Here is a 12716-nt window from a genome sequence, read left to right on the forward strand (position 1 = left end):
TCTCCTGGACAAGTGGAGTTATTTTTTAAAGCTAGAGGGCGAATGTGTGACAGGCATAGGCTTGGGTGTCCGCAGGGAGAGCCCGGCGGATTTGGCACCAGAAGGCGCCTCCGCTCTGTGCTGCTCGGAAGAAACCTGCGAGAGAACTGCTTGCGCCTGGCTGTGGGAGGAAAGTAGTGGCTACTTGGAAACTACGCAGTCCGTGACATTTGAAAGCGACCCGAAAAGTTTACAGTTGCTCTGATGCAGGGCCCCCAGTGGCATCTTCACTCATTTCAGCTGGCAGCATCCCCCGTGACCATGCCGACACCCCAGGAAGCCAGTAGAGGCTGTACCCAAGTTGAGGACAAGCACTTGAATTGGAAGGACAGAATTCAAGAAATCTCAAAACAAAGGTAGCTAGCTGTTCAGAAATATTCGCAAAATTATGGATGGCAAAATAATTTAAAATTAAAATAATTAAAAAATACCGCAGTTGGCCTGTTCAGTGCGTGGGGTGGAAGTGGGGATGGGGAGCTAGGGAATGATTTCTGATCATTAAGTAGTGCCATACCTGACACAAAACGTTCCTTGATTTTTTGTCACCTCCTACTACCTACCAAGTAGATGAATTAGATCCTTCCTGACCCCCGGTTTACCGATGAGGACACTGCGGTATGTGGTGGCTGACTAAGGCTCCTCCATCAGAGGAAGGGGTCGCGCCCACGCAGCCCGGAGAGATGTCCCAGAGAGGAAAGGCGACGACCCAAAGCGCGACCAAGGCCTCTCTGGAGTCCCTGCCCACGTACAGCGCAAGCGGCTGGACCCGGGCCACCCGCACGAGGGCGCTGTCGGCACGTGGTGCGGGATGCCGCGGAGAGCCGGGCAATCCAGGGAGCCCGCAGGCGGGACGCCAGGTGCCACCAGGCTGGGGCTGCAGGTGCACAGTGCGGCCGGCAGGAGGCTGCGGAGCGGGCAGGGCGGCTGCGAAGGAGCGCTTGGGATGGGGAGTAGACGTGGGAGGACGGCGAGAAGCCGTACAGGTGGCGCGGCGGGATCGCGCCGCACTCGGGGGTCGCCTGCCCTGCCCGCGCGATGGCCGGGCGGCCGTGGGACGCGCCGGGCGGGACCCTGAAGGACAATAGCAGCGCGCTCCTCAACGCCTCTCAGCAGGTGCCCGACGGTGGTGGGGACGCGCGGCCGCGACCCTCGTGGCTGGCCTCCACGCTGGCCTTCATCCTCATCTTCACCATCGTGGTGGACATCCTGGGCAACCTCCTGGTCATCCTGTCCGTGTATCGGAACAAGAAGCTGAGGAACGCAGGTAGGGGCTCCCGGGGCCAGGCAGGCTGGACGGGCAGCCCCCAACTTCTGCCCCAGGCAGCCCTTCCAGAACGCAGCGCCTTCAGCTGTCAATGCGCTTTTCCTAAGAACCGTCCAATCCTTTTCCTTAAAAACTGGGGACTGTGAGTCGTTTTTCCCAATAGAGACTGAAGAACGACGGTTTACTTTTAACCTGCCCATCAAAGATTTTCTTTTTTTCATAAAACAGTAAGATTTCAATCCCTAAGGGGTAGGAAACTTGGGCAGAGTCGGGCTCTCCTTACTTAGAGTAACCCCCCACTGTTGGGCTTGCAGTGTCCGAGGTTTATTGCATTGCGGGACACCGGACACAGGTTGCAGGGGCTTCCTCGGGAGGCCCTTTCACACGCCAGCAACAAACTTACCAATCGCTTGGTTTTACATATAATTGCCCCCAACTTTGTGAAAACATGAGAGATGGCAGTGCAGTTATTTTAGGTTTGTTGTCAAGAGTAGTTTTCAGGTTTTTAGCGTGCGGTTCCACAAGGACCTTGGTCTCCTAAACTTTCTCGGGAAAGTGACTATTATTCCTCCAAATTAAACAAGTTTATGCTTTAAAAATAGAGATTGTAATAAAAGAGTGTATTTACATGCAATATGTTAAATTGTGTGCTTGAGTTAAACTTGCTTTTTTTCCTCCAGGCAATGCATTGAAAGTGCTTTATCCTGGGTGGGAGCCGGGGGACCACCCAGAGGGCACCGGCTGGTCAGACTTCTAATTGATGGTTAGATACCCAGCTCCTCGTTTGGAGGCAAACTTTATGGAGCAGTGGCTAGGGACAGTCACAGTATTGCAGTGTCAAACAGTGAATTGCCAGTCTCCATCAGAGTAACTGCCTAGGGAACAGAGTCACCAACTACGCAGCCCGATTCCGGTCCCTTCCGGTGGACTCCCCAGGTTGAGACACCATGCACCACTTCTCTGGGGTGCACGAAGCTGCTCCTGAGTTTGGGTGGGGTGAGCTGGGCGTGCATCTGAGGAGCTGGCCAATGGTGGACATGCGTGAGCACGCCTCCCACGTGGGCTAACGGTTGTGCCTCTAGGTGGGTTGCGGGAAGAGGCAGGCTCTTCCAGGTCTGGGGAGACCCTGCCAAATATAACCACTCAGGAGGAATGGCCTACCTCATAGGCAGCCAACCTGGCCATTCGGTCTGCGGCGATACCCATCCAAAGATGTGCACACGAGTGAGCACGCTGCCCTCACTTCGGTGTTCAAAGGCAGTGGGAGATAAGCAGGTCGCCATGTTACAGGCATTTCTAAAACAAGCGGACAGTCTCTCCTGCCATGTCAGTGTAGGGTGTCTGAACTGAAGTCGTACCTGCAGCCGGTCACGTGGTTTACTGGTGATTTAAAAACCAGTGCTCCGTGGGGTTGTTACGGCCAAAAACATGAAACAAAACAAACTATCCATAGACGAACCAGTTGCCCAAATCCCAAAAGAAAAAAAATGAAGACAGGGCATTTGGAAAATAAATTTGAGTCATTTTATCCTTTCAGGAATTTTCTTTTTTCACAAGCACTTCTTTTGCAGCACACATTCTCTTTGTAAATGGTGTTTTCTGTGATGTATTAGCATCTGTGGGCATCGGATACAAGATAAATGGAGTTGTAGTGGAGGTCTAACTTGAGGGACACAGGCAATTGGAGGGAACATACAGTGTCCCCCAACAATCTGCTCTGGGGTCTTCATCGTAAGTCAGAACCATTTGTGACAAAACTTAAGCTTCTTTTCTTGTTCTGGTGCATAATTACTTTTGCAAAAACTGCTGGCCATCTTTTGGTAAACATTTCCATTTAAAATATGAGTATATTACAGCACCCATATCAAAGCAATCCCAATTATTAAAGAAATTTAGTTTTTTAATCCCACAGTTTTATTTTTCAAATTTATTATTTATTAATTTGTGTTTGAAACTTTTTTCAAACTTGAGGAGATGAAAGTGAGAAATGGGTAGAATTACACTCTGTGTCATACCTATCACAGACAGCTAATTTGACTTGTTTTCTGTGGATAAGGTAGAAAAAGACTTTTTCTGGTTTTTGTTTAGAATGTCTAGAGCTTTGTACTTTCGCACATAAAGTAATATACAGCCTTTAAAGCACTCCCCCACATTTTGTTGTATTTGTCCTTGTCACCACCTCCTTGGGTAGGTAAGACAACTGAAACTCAAAGTTCGCAGGTAAGGGCTCAGTATTCCGTATCCCTGCACAAAGCCCAGTGTGGTACAGTGGAGGGAGCAGGGACACTGAAATCAGAACATCCAGGTAGAGCCTTACCTCTGCAATATTTCTATTTGTAGTATGTTTTGGGTTCAGCTACTCCATCTCTCTGAGCCTCAGTTTCTTCATCTGTGCAATGGATGTGCTTAACTCAGAGAGATGATTAAAGGGAAAATTCAGATTCCGTCCGTCCATCCATCCATTCAGCCACCCATCGATCCATCCATCCATCCATCTACTTATCACTTTGAAGTTGTATAAACTACTATACAAATAGTGGTATTATTAAAGATTAGTAGGCATTCTATGATCAGTTTCTTTTAGGTCATTTTTATTTTTTAAATGCTCATTTCTTTTTAAACGTGTGTTTTAAAAGTAAGTGGACAATATGAACGGTAAGAAGTGCAGTCAGTCAGAAATTGAAGATTTAGGATCTAATTCTCTTTCATGACATTTTCAAATTATGCAAATTCTCTGATGTCTCACTTTTCCCTTTTGTAATGGGGCTGAGATGCTAATTATTTCAATATCCAGCCTCTAAGAGACGGATTATTTCTGTACCCAAGCTGTTTGCTAACTTAAAATGAACCAGCTCTGGTGAGATGTTTGTATAACTTACAACATGATCCCCCCGATGTTTCCAGTACCCATCTGACACCACACGTACTTATTACAGTATTATTGACTGTTCCCTAGGTTGTCTTTTACGTCCTAGGGACTGTTTTGTAACTGTCAATTTGCACCTCTTAATCCCTCGACCGTATTCACCCAGCTCCCTAATGCCCCTCCCATCTGGGAACCTTCACTCTGTTCTCCGTATGACTGAGACTGTTGCTGTTTTGTTTATTCATTTATTTTTTTCTTTAGGTGCCACATGTACATGAAATCAGGTGGCATTTGTCTCTCTCTCTTTGGCTAATTGCACTTAGCATAATGCCCTCTAGATCCACCCACATTGTTGCAAATGGTATGATTTTATTCCTTTGTATGACCAAGTAGTACTCCATTGTATATATGTACCACATCTTTTTTTATCCAATGTCTAACCACTATGGTGTACACCTGAAACTAACATAAAGTAGTATTAAATGCTAACGGTACTTGGAAAGAAGTAAAATTTCCCAGTTACTAAAATAGTTACAGTGGTGTGAAGTATAGCAAAGGGAATATAGTCAATAACATTGTAATAACCCTGTATGGTGTCAGCTGGGCATTAGACTTATTGGAGTGATGAGTTCATAAATTATATAAATGCCTAATTACTAATTCGAACGCCTGAAACTAATATTGGGTGTCACCTGTAATTGGAAAATAAATTTTAAAAAAGAACAAATAAATCAACTCTGGAAGCTACAGGACCTTTTGCAGACCAGGATTTTACCATTCAAAAAGCTATGACGTAGCTCATATGTACAGACTTGGAAGTGATTTCAAGCTAACAAGGTCACTGTTTAAGACAATCCCCAATTTGATAGCATCTCGTTAACACTGCTGTTGTTTTCCTCTGGGAACTCTCCATGGTATTTAAAATTATTGATTCAAGGCTATTTTTTTTACTTTTTAAGACATTTTATTGATTTTTTTCTCTTGCACGCTTAGCCATTGTTTAAAGTCTTGTGACCTCCCCTGCCTGGCCTCTGTAGTACATTATTATGGAACCCTAAATTTTTCAAAATGTGCCACAATAATTGCCAGATTCTCCTGGAAATCTTAAGGCAGTGGTCGCAGACTCCTACCTACGTGACTGAATTTGGATCTGATTTTTGGCTCTTCCAGCTATTCATCTCCCGAGAAAGTAGCAATTTTCAGCATTAAATTAATCACAACTAAGGTAGAGCTCATTTTTGCTAGCTTTCAGGATCATTTTTCTCTTGGAAATTGTGTAAGTTAAGCACAGGTAAAACAGTCCTAAATTAAACCTCCTGCTTTTAGTTCTAACATTTGGTGGTTCTCTTTTTATTTTTTAAACCCCTGCTTTGAATATCTGTGCCTTAGAAGTCATTTTAAATCTCCGTGAAGTCTCTCAAGCTTGCTCTGCTCATTTTTTTTATTAGCACCTTTTAAAAATAACAACTCAAATATTTGAGGTAAAGAGTAGGATACATGCAAAGAGCCTTGAATTTCTCCATATTTTTCCTACGCATTTTTAGGTTGTCTAGCGGACAGGAATGCCCTATCTTCTGTAAGAGAAATACACAGTCTCAGGAATTTCCACGCTACCAAAGAGGCAATGAACGGATTGTCTTTCAAGATTGTGCATACTCAGAGCTCTGCATGGTTTCATCTGCTCCCCTTTATAACGATGGGGCCTTAATCAGCACCCCAACATTTTCACCTTTTGCAAAGGCTGACTAATCAGTTGGCCCGAAACCTGAGGACTCTATCTCAAGAAATTTTAGTGAGATTTAATAATGCTGCAGATGATGAAAAAACTTCTGGATTTTCTGGTTGAGGTCTTCTAAGGTTAATTTTTCTATAGTGCTGTATACTTTTGGCAATCACGCTGAAGGGATTCGTGTTGGGGGGGAAGAAAAGAGAAAAATCTACTTGGTGCTAAATAATATTCAAGGTAATGAGGATAAATTTGAGTTATTGAGCTTGTGGCTTAAAAGGATGATTACCTGCTTTGCTATTGAGCACTTCTGGTTTTTATTGAATTGAATATTCCCTTGGGTAACTCTTTATTGTGAACTACAGCATAAGAACGAGTATAAATGGTCAGCAAATTTTTGTTTGTCAAAATGCAAGATACTGTGTTAGGCTTGTTTAAACCACAGCTCCCATTTTCAAAGAGATTATTTTCTATCATGGCCCTTCTAAAATGTTTTGCTCTTTAGTTTTCAGATAAAAATACAACACAGAGTACAAAGACATGACTAGAAACATGTTCATGTAGCAGGAAAACTTTTCTAGAGAAATTTGAAGGTAGGTTGGCGGATGACCGTAGCTGGAGCTCAAAGTGTGTCGTGTTGAGGATTTTGAAAGAAAAATAGGTCGTGAGTAGGAAATGTGAAAGCTGCAGCACACATAAGGCAGGATTCATGCGAGACCCTCGAAGAAAGTAGTTACTGGAGACAACGCACAGTTATTCGAGGGTAGTACACTGGCCCCCCATCTTTTGAAGAAAGTGGTACAGCCTGAGAAACACCTCACTAGAAAACCAGCACCGTCCTCACAGAGCTGGAGGCCCATCTCAGGTGGCCGGGAAACCCCACCCCAGGGCACACTGGGAGGTCCTGTGCTCGGGCTTCCCCGAGGGAGGGCTCTGGGGGAGAACCTGGAGGAAGTAAGGGAGCAGGCTCTGCAGGGGAGTCAAGCAAGGGTGGGGCCTCGGGGGATGCCTAGGCTTGGCCTGACGCATGGGGCTGGGGCTGCTGGACAGAAGCCTAACCACAGACTTGTTCTCAACTGGAATAGCAGGGCTGGCCTTTTGTACTCCACTGCCGGAGGCTACCCTTATCTAGTCATCTGAGAGCCATTTCCTGGGCAAGGATGCAGCTGCAGCTAAGTGCAAGCACCCACCTCTCATCCGAATTCCAGGGATGAATGCACTAGACTGGCAAAGGGGACCTGGGAAGGGCGAGAGCTGCAGCTACTGGAAGGCCTAGGATGCAGAGAAAATGTACAGAGGCAGCCCAGGGAGCCGGCTTGCCGTAGGAATGGCTCCCACAGCCCGCATTTTGAGGAGTGCACGGAAGGAAGTTGATCCCCCTTTGGGTGAAATCATTGCACGGATTTGATTGTTACCGAATTGGGAACAAGAGAGCTGGGCTGCACAAACCTTGTTGGTGAGAACCCTGAAGGCCCACACTGCACAAGTGTTACAACGGGAGACAGATTTCCCTGGGATTCCCACTGCAGCAAAGCGATGCAGAAGTATTCATTCAAATGGAAGTCAGCAGGAGACTCGCAGCGGGTGGGATTTTTTTTTTAAGCAGCAGAAATAACTGATAAAAAGATGAGAATCTGGTCCAGGGTAGGAAGTTCCTGTACTCTCACCCAGCTAAGAGTTCACTCGCTAAAACGATGGACGTGCCACAGCGCCTCGTGCCCTGACCGAGCCCTCTGAGCAGCAAGGGAAAACGTGGCTCCTGCTTCACGTCCACCTCCCAAATCTCATGCACCATTCCTTTGTGGACGACGTTAACACACAACTATGCCAGGAAGGGCATTCTGGGGAGCACAGTCCTAGCTTAGCTGAAATGACACAGTGTAAACCCACCACAGTCCACCCCTTGGCAACTTGGGGTGTGTGTGTGTGTGTGTGTGTGTGTGTACCGTACTTAACTTCCAGATAAAGAAAACATCATAATTATGCTTCTACCTAACATAATGCAACTATCCTTGCAAAACCAAAAATACACTAACCCTCTCCCCAAAAGACGGGGTCTCCTCATTCATCTTTGCGTGGCTTTCAATATGCTAGCTGAGTCATATTCCTCATTTGACGTTCTGTAACTGACATGCTGAGATGCGAGGTCAACTCCTAACACATATTCCGTGAGGGGGGAAGAGAAGAGGGAGAAAGATGAACAAAATAAACTCCCCTCCCCCCCTCCCCCCCCCTCCCCCTCCCCCCGCCCCGCACACACGCTCCACACAACACCGCGGATGTGATAAAGCTCCCCGGTGAGCCACCTGCCGGCCGCATCAGCGGAGAGCCTCTGTCTTATGTTGTTTCTCCAAACACTTGTAAAATGAGATTAGTTCCAAGAAAATTAAACCGATGATTTAATTAATATAATTACTTGAACAGAAAAGAAGCATAATTACCACAAAATAAATGGAACAGAGGATGAAAGCCATGTTAGCAATCTCTGACATCATTTGTGATTTTATTTGTAACCTCCTTTAAAAATAAACTGTATTCGACAAGTTTGTCATGACATTCTGGGTTAAAATGTACTGTTTTGATGACTAATGTGTAGCTGAATTTCATATATATTATGCTTATTTTTAAAATATTAAATATGTTAAGTTAAAAATTCATTAAAATATGCCCACTTTGAAATTTAAATATTTCACTGGTAATTGAAGTTGATCTGTAGGAAAAATAAATTTGCTATAATTTGGCCTATTAAAACCACTTTTCTTTTTTTTAAGTATATTTTATGATTATGCTATTACAGTTGTCCCAATTTTTCTCCCCTTTATCCCCCTCTGCCCTCCCACCCACTCTAGCATTGCCCCCTACCCCCTTAGCTCATGTCCACGGGTTGTACATCTAAGTTCTTTGGCTTCCCCAGTGCCTGTACTATGCTTAACCTCCCTCTGTCTATTTTTTGCCTGCCATCTATGCTTCTTATTCCCTGTGCCTTCCCCCATTCTCCCCCTCCCCGTCTCCACTGATAACCCTCCCTGTGATCTCCATTTCTGTGATTCTGTTCCTGTTCTAATTGTTTGCTTAGTTTTTGTTTCTGTATTTGTTTTTTAGGTTCAGTTGTTGATAGTTGTGAGTTTGTTGTCATTTTGCTGTTCATAGTTTTAGGTTTTCTATTTCTTAGATAAGCCTTTTTAACGTTTCATATAATAATGGCTTGGTGAGGATGAACTCCCTTAACTTGACTTTATCTGGGAAGCACTTTATCTGCCCTTCCATTCTAAATGATAGCTTGGCTGGATAGAGTAATCTTGGATGTAGGTCCTTGCCTTTCATGACTTTGAATACTTCTTTCCAGCCCCTTCTTGCCTGTAAGGTTTCTTATGAGAAGTCACCTGATAGTCTCATGGGAACTCCTTTGTAGGTAACTCTCAGCTTTCCTCTTGCTGCTTTTAAAGTTCTCTCTTTATCTTTAATTTTGAGTAATGTAATTCTGATATGCCTTGATGTGAGCTTCCTTGGACTTTTTTGAGCTTCCTAAAATCTATTTTCTTTGCCAGATTAGGGAAGTTCTCCTTCATTACTTTTTCAAATGAGTTTCCCATTTCTTGCTTTTCCTCTTCTCCTTCTGGCACCCCTATGATTCAGATGTTGGAACATTTAAAGTTGCTCAGGGGGTTCCTAGGTTTCTCCTCATTTTTTGGAATTCTTGTTTCATCATTTTGTTCTGGTTGAATGTTTGTTTCTTCCTTTTGTTCCAAATCGCTGATTTGAGTCCCGGTTCTCTTCTTGCCATTGTTGGTTCCCTGTACATTTTCCTTTATTTCACTTTGTGTAGCCTTCATTTCTTCCTTCATTTTGCGACCAAGTTCAGTCATTTCTGTGAGCATTCTGATTACCAGTGTTTTGAACTCTGCATCTGATAGGTTGTCTATCTCCTTGTCACTTAGTTCTTTTTCTGGAGCTTTGATCTGTTCTTTTACTTGGGCCATATTTCTTTGTCTTGGCACACTTTTCAAAAAAGTCATTTATATGACAACTTATCCAAAATTCCTAATTAAATGGCAAAAACTTGCTTTTTGTCACAACTGCTATTATACTTCACTATTTACAATGGGGGTTTTTTTGAGGGGGAATAAAAATAATGATATAGGAATTTTAAGTACAAAGGCTATTTTATTTCAGATGTCGGGAGATGACAATTTACTTCAACAAGCATTTGAACAGAAGTCTCAGCTGGGTGCTATTCAGGATACAAATATGTGGAAGACAATCTCAGGGGACCACCATACAGAAACATAGAAAAGCCAAGTTTACAAATAAGTATAATAAAAGGCAAAGCATACAGTCACTCTGCCTGTTCCTCCCCACCTGTCCAGCTCACTTTCTTCCTGATGCCTTTTCTCTCTCTGTACAAACTTGTGTGGTACTTCTTTCTGTCTATTTTAATTTGGTTTGTTTTTCTAAAATCAAGTATCATAGGATCTCTATTTGTTTATTCCTGTTTCCTCAGCCCCTGTCATATGCACTTAATAACTTTTTATTGAATGGACCTTATTCTAATTTCATCTACATTAAAAATGGCACAAATAAGGTGATCCAGGGGACTTCAAAAGAGGAAGCTCTTCCATGGGGTTGGGCAAGGAAGTAAAATTGTGGGTAATTTTGATTTAAGGTGGCTTTGGGAAAATGGGCAGCATTTTAAAATCTAAGGCACAGGGAATTGTGAGAAAGGCAAATGGGCCACTAAAGTCAAGATTGTTTCATTCCGTCTTTGTCAGACCCCCATGAGGAGACTCTGTCATTATTCCCATCTCAGAGAGGAAGAGACTGAGGTTGGAGAGACCGTGTCCTTGGCCCAGGTACACAGCTAGTAAGGGCTGAAGCCAATAGCCTCAGCCAGGCAAATGAGGACAGAAGTGTTTTTCTCTTAACTATCAGGTGATGGGCAAGGATCCATTGCCCTCCAAGAACAGAAATTCGAGGCCTATTTGAGAACTAGACAGGGGTAGAAAGCCTGGAACTTAAGGAAGTCATGGCTGCCTAGAGACATACCATGACATGAAGTTTCTCCGGTCATGTAGAAGATTCCAGAACAAAAATTGTGGTAGGACTATACTGACCTCCAGATTACTTTTAAAGCACAAGAGATACCAAACCATTTGAAAGGTGACAGTTTTGGAGACGGACTAGGCCTTGCTCTTGGGCATGCAGCAGGGGGGAGGGGGGAGGTGTGAGCCCTGGAATTGACTGGACAAGGGCAGCCAATGGGCTCGCTTCCTGGCGAAAACAGCCTCCACTTCATTCATAACCTATAGTCCCTGCAACGTCAGGTCATCCAAGTTGCAGAAACAGGTCTTTTGTTTAAAAAAAAAAAATGAAAGAAAACGAATGTCATCCATGAAACACTGGTATTAACCTGCACTTTCCGAATCCTTCTCCTTCAGGAAACGCGTTTGTGGTGAGCCTGGCGGCGGCGGACCTGGTGGGGGCCGTGTACCCGTACCCCTTGGTGCTGGCCTCGGTGCTTCACGACGGGTGGAGCCTGGGCTACCTGCACTGCCAGATCAGTGCTTTCCTCATGGGCATGAGCGTCATCGGCTCCATCTTCAGCATCACCGGCATCGCCGTTAACCGCTACTGCTACATCTGCCACAGCCTCAAGTACGACAAGCTGTACAGCAACAGGAACTCCCTCGGCTGCGTGTGCCTCATATGGATGCTGACTCTGGCGGCCATCATGCCCAACCTGCGCGTGGGGACCCTGCGCTACGACCCGCGCATCTACTCCTGCACCTTCGCGCAGTCCGTCTGCTCCACCTACACCATCGCCGTGGTGGTTTTCCACTTCATCCTCCCCATGGTCATCGTCGTCTTCTGTTACCTGAGAATCTGGATCCTGGTCCTCCGGGTCAGACGGAGGGTGAAGCCCGACAAGAGACGCAAGCTGAAACCCGAGGACTTCAGAAACTTTGTCACGATGTTCGTGGTGTTTGTGCTCTTTGCCGTCTGCTGGGCTCCGCTGAACTTGATTGGCCTGGCGGTGGCCTCGGACCCGGCCCGCATGGGCCCCAGGATCCCAGAGTGGCTGTTTGTGGGCAGTTACTATATGGCGTATTTCAACAGCTGCCTCAATGCCATTATTTATGGACTACTGAACCAGAATTTCAGGAAGGAATACAGGAGAATCATAGCGTCCCTGTGCACAGCCAAGACGTTCTTTGTGCGGAGCACTAATGAGGCAGCTAAGAGTGTCAAGTGCAAACCCTCTCCGTTAGCGACCAACGATAACCTAATGAAGGTGGACCCCGTTTAAAAAGCAAAGCATCTCCCTGGCTGCTGTGGCTCAGCTGGTTAGAGCGCCGTCCTGCAAACCAAAAGGTCACAGGTTTGATACCCAGTCGGGGCACACACCCACGTTGCCACTGGGTTCCTGGTTAGGGTGTGTATAAAAGGCAACGGATGGGTGTGTTTCTCACATCTTTCTCCTTTCCCCTCTCTCTAAAATCAGTGAGCATGTCCTCTGGAGAGGATAAAAAAAAGAAAAGAAAAGCATTCCTTGCAAGTTACGCACCTTGGTCAAGGTCTTACTAGTTTTTGTGTTTGCTTCCCTCTTGCCAGGCATCGACAAAAATAGTGTGCTTGAAAAAAATGTGTGCTCTTAAGAGCTTGCCTCTACACTTTCTGAGCTAATCAGTGATCAGCCTTTTGAACAAGTCTGTCATTCTTATCAAGAGAAATACAAAGTTTGATGCTATTGAAGAATATGGTTCAGGGAGATAAAGGGGGTCAATTTAAGTAAAAATATTGAATGACTTCAAGTGGAAAAAGTG

The 12716-nt window shown here is 45.0% G+C and overlaps 1 protein-coding gene across 1 annotated transcript; it reads left to right on the forward strand.

Annotated features, from left to right (window-relative positions):
* Positions 1-1018: 1018 nt before the first annotated feature.
* Positions 1019-12399, forward strand: MTNR1A (melatonin receptor 1A). The gene is made up of 2 exons (XM_028527001.2): positions 1019-1303; positions 11331-12399. The coding sequence occupies exons 1-2, from the start codon at positions 1075-1077 to the stop codon at positions 12197-12199; spliced, it is 1098 nt and encodes a 365-aa protein (XP_028382802.1). The 5' UTR covers positions 1019-1074; the 3' UTR covers positions 12200-12399.
* The last annotated feature ends 317 nt before the right edge of the window (positions 12400-12716 follow it).

The sequence above is a fragment of the Phyllostomus discolor genome, chromosome 11 (assembly GCF_004126475.2).
Source record: "Phyllostomus discolor isolate MPI-MPIP mPhyDis1 chromosome 11, mPhyDis1.pri.v3, whole genome shotgun sequence".
NCBI lineage: Eukaryota > Metazoa > Chordata > Mammalia > Chiroptera > Phyllostomidae > Phyllostomus > Phyllostomus discolor.